Genomic DNA, 7,482 nt, shown 5'->3' on the forward strand with positions numbered 1-7,482 from the left:
CCAACTCTGAAATCTCACACAAGTAAACAGAGAGGACCACCTATCCTTCGACCACCCGACCACCACACTGAATAGGATTACAGCATGAATAGGCACATGAGAATTAAAATCTCTTTAAAAATGAAGAGCTTGGTTTACCTGTGCCGTGAGTGTCAAGTCAACAGTTGTCTCTGTGAACAATAGAATGTTTGCATTAACAACTGATAACTGTAGTTTCTCAAGTTCTCCAAGAGATTTCACAAGAATGCCCTTCCTTTTCTCACAATGCACTCGAATGAGCACGTTCTTATCAACCATCCGAACTTCTATATCAGGCTGCTGGAAACTCTCAGAGTTATCTTTCTTCAAATCTGAAACCGTAGTCAAGCCAGCAGCATCTCTACACGATTTCTGCACTGCCACAGACACTGTCTTGGGGGCTTGCTCCTCCAGTGCTTTGAGCCGCTCTTGCAACTGCTTTACATACTTTATTGCATCGCCAAGGACGGATGCTTTATCCATCTATGAGACATTAATCAACCATTCAATTTCATTTTGCCTCTGGTTATGATCCTTACATAAAACATCAGAACCCAATAATGCAAAAGAGAAACCTAACCCACTTGGGCAACTTCATACCTTCTTCAATCCAGGGACAATGGCAGACAATGCTATGAACCGCTGGCTAAGTTTTTCACGCCTCTTGCGCTCAGCCATTATGTGGTCTTGGCTGTTCCCCGGCTTTGGAGGAGCAGAAGACCCCTGCACAACTTTGTTCATTGGTAGAAGGCCTAGCCTTTGCCCACCACCACACACAGAATTTGAAGGTGAAAGTAAAGCTTCCTTGGTTGCCGATGACATGACAGAGTGCACATCAGTCATCCCACTTTCTTGCCTTCTGGAAACTTGTGAGTATCCCATCTCAAACTGAAATGTGGGTGTTCTTGGTGCAATATTCTCATCTTTCAAAATAGGGAAAGAAGCCAAGAAACTCTCAAGTGCGTGACTTGAAGCACCCAGCTGTAGCTGCTGTGGTGAAACCACCTGCTTTGCACCCAAATTGCATGTAGAAGGTTGTGAAAAGGGTGTCGTATCTCCATAAAACTGTTGGCCACATGAAACATTCCATGAATCCAGCTTTGCGATTTTTGAGAGCCTTTCGTACCCAATGGCCATCTCTCCCAGTTTTGTTGATGAGTCATGATGATGAGATACAAAAGTAGATAGTGGCCTCTTCTGTGGCTCCTTTGATTGAAAACTGGAAAATGGCCCACCACTGAAATCCGGGTTGTTGCCGCTGCTTTGAAGACCCACTGCAGGACTAAAAATACCATCTAAAGACTTTGCAAGGAGAGGATCATCCATTCCCTGTCATAAGACCACTATGGAGAATAAGGGAAAACCAAAATCTCTCTCTCTCTCTCTCTCAAAAAAAAAGAAAAAAGAAAAAAAGAACAATCACATCATGAATTGAAGCCATACATACCAGCTCTGATAACCAATGGATGGATCCAATGTTGGAAGAAGGCAACTCCATCTGCATCTCCATCCAATTGATTGAATATGAAGTTCAGTTCTTTTACAACCTGCCAAACAGGACCATTCTCGATCAATTAATAACCATGAAGTGTCATGAATCAATGAAATAGCAACTCTCAACCCTAACAGCACAATCTGGATAATTTATCATGTCCCCTCCTATACACACACACACGCACACGAACATACAAACTTGAACTCGTGCACAAACACAAACGTGCCCACGCACACATGCACTATGGAGAAGAACATACATATGCCAAGCAAACTACCAATGCTTCAACTGCTCGTCATTGAAATTCGACAGCATCACAAGTTCTATCACCCGAGAACAAACAATCCCCCCCCCCCAAGAAGATGAAAACAGTAAGCAAATATATAAACACATGGCTGTGGAACTAACAGAATAGTGCAAAGGGCAGGCCTCAGGCGGAGATTAAAGTCAACTTCCTTAGCAGGTGCATGTAGCTGTTACAAAATGTAATGTACGACCCAACCCTTTAATGGCTAAATTGTAGAGTCCAACAACCTGCAAGCGGATGTGGTGAGTCTTAAAAGGTAAACAGGGCATCCCCTCGATGCACAGCAACTACAGAACACACAATTAAGAGCAAAAGGGAAAGTGGAGAGGAAATGGCGGGCCTTTGTTGAGACAAGCAAAACCCACAAAACCTTTTGAGGGGATAGATGCAGAGATCGATCGGGGTGGATGGGTAGGGGGTGTGTGTGTTTTGGGTTGGGGGGTGAAGGGAGAGGATGGGAGGGGCGAGGGGGGAGGGGGGAGGGGAAGGAGGGTAATTAGGGTGGGGGTATGGATTGCTTACTTTGAGAGATTGTGGGCCTATGCTTCACCAACACAGATCAGATCTGATGGTGCAAGAAGAAGGAGAGGAGGAAGAGGAGGAAGAGGAGGAGAGAAGGAAGGGGTTTGAATGTACGTAGCTAAATAACGAAGGGGGACTGGCTTGAAATGGGCACTGGCCAGAGGAAGCTCCCTGCAACGGCGCCGTAGCCAGAGAGAGAGGAGAGAGAGAGAGCGGCAATAATGCACCAATAGATTATACATACCCTATTAATTCTCTCTCATCCTTATCATATATTTTCCTCGTTGCGGGCGCTGTACTTCCAGCATCCACTCTCTTCCCTCTTCTTTCTCTCTCTTCTTAGTTCTCGCTGTCGCTGCTTGTCTGCCTGCTTTTCTGATTGCAACCCAGGAATGCTTGTGAACAAAAGGCAAATGGGTAGCTTCCGTTTCCGCGTTAAGGTAGGTGTGCCTGCTCTCTTGGAAAAGCCCCTCTTCTCTCTCTCTCTCTAGCTTAAATGCACGTGATCAATTCTTTTATTTTTTTAATATTCCTATCACGTAGACTCGTAGCTCTTAATTCCAGAAAATTAAGCACTAATCCTGCTACTTTAACCCTTTAATTCTGTATATTTTCGCGCTAGGTTCAATTCAATTCAAACACCCTCCTCCATGATTGTGTTGCAGGCTACGAACACACACTGATCCCACTGCCCACTACTGTCACGCCCTGCTGGGTTGCCCCCCTTTCACACCACCCACCATCATTCTGCCCAATTGCCCCCCGTCATGCTCTCTGCACTTGCCTCTGCTAAAAAGCGCCACAGTACCTACATCGTGGATTAACACTTAATCTACTTCGATTACATGTTAAGTTGTTAACCCATGGGTTGGCTCAGAATAAATTATAATCATTCATAATCATCAACATCACGATGACTATCATCAAAGGCATAACCTCATCATGACCATAGCCTCAATCAGTGTAAGCATGCTCCTGAAAATTCTCTTGCAATCCTTTTGGGCGAACCGACCACTTCATGTCAGCAATGGCCCGCCCTTTTTTAAAAATCTTGCAACCGACAGATAACTGGAGAAGTCCTCCCTCATTTTGGACCTTTGAATATCCCCATGTCAAGCATTTATAAAGTAATGCTCCTAAATTCTAATCAAATCTTTTGGCACATGCCACACATCAATTATGGAACTTTTCACTGGGAGAATATATAAATCGTAACATTTTCTCCAAAGATCTGTCTCTCAACCTCATATCTAGAGGTTGTTCCAATCATTCAATAAGTACCTCCAAGGAAACATCAACATAGTGGTGGGGACACTAACCTAGCAGTGGAGCCTCCCAAACCTAAGAGTTTCTCCAAGTTCTCTCTCTCTCAACCTCCTATCTAGAGGTTATTCCAAGCATTCAATAGTTAACTCCAAGGAAACATCAGCATAGGGTGGGGACATTAACCCAATGATGGAGGCGGCATCAGGACATGGGTTCGATTCTTAGACCCCCCTCCCCTCCGAACCTAAGAGTTTCTCCAAAGCTCTCTTTCTCAACCTCCTATGTAGAGGTTATTCCAAGCATTCAATAGTTAACTCCAAGGAAACATCAACATAGGGATGGGGACAGTAACCGAATGATGGAGGCCGCATCAAGACACATGTTCCCTCCTCACTCCTCAAAAAGGGGTGAGGTAAAACTCCTGTGTGTAATGTGCCTCCTCACAAGAAAACATTAACTTCCTCATATTCAAGAGATCTATCAAATAAGCTAATATATCAGGGTTCTTATTGAAAGTGTCTTTATAGAGTAAAGTTTACATATGTAAACAAAAACAAGTGAAGAGCTCGCCACAAGCCTCCTTTTCCTATGCTAGAGAAAGAGCGTGTAATCACACATGACACATACACAAGCTATAGGGTTACATGAACTAACAGCTAAAAGGGTATACATCAAATAGGTTACTCCTCCTTGGATCACGGATCATGCTAATGCAATTTGGACAACACACAAAATAGATAGATGGTGGGTTGGTTGTTTGAGGAGAATATGGAAAAATGGTTTGCCACTGAGACAGAAGATTGTTCCTTTGGAGATGCATGCCTACTATCAATGTATTCTTGGAAAAGAGGCACATTGTTGTGGCAAGATGTCACCATTGCATGCTACGCGATCAGACAGTGCCCCCTTTGCTATGGTATTATGATTTCTCTCGTGCCCTCCTGGACATACTATCAAGGCTAAAGTATATGATTGGTTTAAAGAGTGTCTCGAAATTCAGGCAATTGCTAATGATATTACTAGTAAATATGTTCCTCCTCACGTGAACATATTCTATTGTTTGGGGGGAATCACATTGACCCACTTTTAGGTCCAGGTAGCTAAAGGTTTTGCAACGACATTTCATCTCCGCCTGACTGTTACAGAAGCTTTTTCTTTGGTTCAATATATAATGACTGAAGTGAATTTTGGATGGCTAATCCGATCCATTAAGATAGTAACCGGTGTACACGAGGACATTCCTCTAATAGGCATATTCACTTGGATTCCACAACGATATACCACCTTCAGGGTATTTTCTTCGCGTGCGTGGACTACTTTTTGGGCACTGTGGACAATATGGTAAAATAGAAATTAGATACATTATAGACACATTCCTCTTGATCAATACGCCTACTGCCGACGCTTGTTGAGACAGTCCCTACATGACTGCCGAAACTTGCCACCACAACAAATAGACAACTAGCAATACCTTAGTTGTATCATGATGTTTTGTTTGTGGATTTTCACCTCGCAATGAGGTTTTCCACTAGTAATATAAGAATTCCTCAAAAAAAGGTGTGTGTGTGTGTGTGTGTGTGTGTGTGTGTGTGTGTGTGTGTGTGTGTGTGTGTGTGTGTGTGTGTGTGTGTGTGAGAGAGAGAGAGAGAGAGAGAGAGAGAGAGAGAGAGACATAGATTCCAACCTGGGATAATAAAATTTATAAGAAAAAATAAATAAATATTACATTTATAATAACAAAGAGAAATTTGGGCATTAACACCATTGTATTTAAAAAAAAATAGACTAACCTCACAATTGAATGGGCTATTTGCAAATTGAGCTACCTTGATGTGTAGTTTACTACTTGACCTGCAAAAGATGAGAAAAATAGATAATAGGAGAGGATGTCTTTATAGTGCACATTTACGCCAAGGAAATTAGAGGCATTGCTCATAGCAAGCTTTTCATCCACTTTCATCTGACACATGACCTATATCTTATCTTACACCTACACTAAAATATATATATCTACAATATATATACGTCCTCTAATAAATTTTATTGGGGCTAATATTGTTACACACTATATATGAACCTACCCATGCAGCATCATTGATTACAACCATTGGGGGGGGAAGGAAATCTTACAAAAGATGCATGGAGTTCCTTGAATGTTGATAGTAGATACAAAGTGAAATCATACAAAAGATGCATGGAGTTCCTTGAAGCTTGATAGATAGAAAGTGGAATATATATATATATATATATATATATATATATATATATATATATATATATATATATATATTGGAGATATAAAGGTAGTAGGTCGCAAAGTGGATGTTGATTACAAGATTAAAGGTTGCATTGCACAAGCAGGCTTTCTCACATATCAAAAGGCCGACCTTCTTTGTCCAAAAATGGTTATGCTCTTCTTAGGCATAAGTTGGCAATGGACTTCCATGTTTCATTCCTAGACAAGAAGTTGTTCTGTAGAAGCTTGCTAAAAAGGCTATAAATTTTAATGGCCTTGTTGAAATTTGGTAGCACTTCTTCACAATGTTCAAGCTACACAAGTAATGATATCTAGACAACATGTGATCTTGTTGAAATATGCTAGCACTTATTCACAACATCCAAGCTACACAGGTGATGATATCTAGGCACGTCGACAATTTTGGACCATACAAGTGTGTCTCATTGTTTGCCATAAAGAGTCATATAGCATCTTGGCATCTTCCTTTGGCGCCATCAAATACCTTTTCCCAACATGTCTTCTACATCAACTATGGGATGTGACCCCTTCTCTTGCCCTCTCTTCCTTCACCAACTTGCCACACTACCTGTAATGATACACCATCTTTTTGTTGTATTGCCACATATATGCTATGGGTGTAGAAGCTATTGTTTAACTTCCTCCACTACATGTGGTCTACTTTCTCTCTCCTCTACCAAATCAAGCTCAAGATGTAGAAGATAATGGCTTAGCTAGCATCTCTCTCTCTCTCTCTCTCTCTCTCTCTCTCTCTCTCTCTCTCTCTCTCTCTCTCTCTCTCTCTCTCTCTCTCTCTCTCTCTCTCTCAAACCTATGGTGGTAGTGACAAAAACCAATGGAAGTGGAAGTGGGCAAGTGTACCAATGAAGGTGGTAGAGGAGAGCAGTGGGGTAAGTGATGGTAGAGGAGAGCAGTGGTAAGTGAGTGAGATAAAAGATTGTGATGGAGATTAGAGCTATGAAAGTGATAGCTGATGGGAGATGGGGTGAAAGTAATCGATAGGGGGGTCAAGAGAGAGACATCCACACTTGGGACACGTGCTAGAATTTTATTGATAGGGGGACCAAGAGAGTGGAAGGTCACGAAAAATATAGGTTTTTTAGAGGAATATATCCTCTATACAAAATGGGTAAAGAGCCTTAAGCAAGAACAACCTTTGGTTGTAGAAAATGGGTAAAGAGCCTTGGGCAAGAACAACCTTTGGCTATAGATCTTGCTATCAAGCTTGGAAAGAGTGGAGGGTTGCAATTTCTGGCTACCTAATACATGAGAAAAAAACATCAGGTGCATCAACACTTATTGCCTAAAAATAGTACTTTATGAGAGGTTAAGAGTTGTAAAGGAAATGCTTAAAGGGATGCTCAAAGCCCAATTCTACCAAGAAAATTTCAAGGAAAATCATAACTTACTAAAAATAGGAATTACCAAAAATAATAACTTGGTAAGAGGCACATGACAACGACAGTGAGGATGCAAGGAACAGCAATGAAAGTGATGTGTGTAAGATGTAGAGCTATGGCAAAAGGATTTAAGCAAGATGCAAAGCTAATTTATGGATGGGCACTCCGAATAGTATACACCACCACGCAAAGCTCCAAAAACAAGGTCAGGAGTGGC

General features: G+C 41.8%; 1 protein-coding gene across 4 annotated transcripts in view; it reads right to left on the bottom strand.

Annotated features, from left to right (window-relative positions):
- The window catches only part of LOC147607141 (uncharacterized), a 3,661-nt gene extending 938 nt beyond the window's left edge, over positions 1-2,723 (bottom strand). Inside the window, exons 1-5 of one of the 4 annotated variants that reach the window (XM_086791064.1) lie at positions 2,343-2,590; positions 1,922-2,047; positions 1,466-1,565; positions 619-1,347; positions 139-501 (exon numbers count right to left, since the gene is read on the bottom strand). In XM_086791064.1, coding sequence (XP_086647190.1) covers positions 139-501; positions 619-1,347; positions 1,466-1,528 — 1,155 coding nt within the window. In that variant the 5' untranslated portion in view covers positions 1,529-1,565; positions 1,922-2,047; positions 2,343-2,590. Of the gene's footprint in view, positions 1-138; positions 502-618; positions 1,348-1,465; positions 1,566-1,772; positions 2,048-2,342 lie in introns of those variants that run through there. The other 3 variants (XM_086791067.1, XM_086791063.1, XM_086791065.1) reach the window with 3 other exon arrangements.
- Between the last annotated feature and the right edge of the window lie 4,759 nt (positions 2,724-7,482).

Source organism: Cibotium barometz, chromosome 56, assembly GCF_041138505.1.
Source record: "Cibotium barometz isolate CiBa-2024 chromosome 56, ASM4113850v1, whole genome shotgun sequence".
Taxonomy (NCBI): Eukaryota; Viridiplantae; Streptophyta; class Polypodiopsida; order Cyatheales; family Cibotiaceae; genus Cibotium; species Cibotium barometz.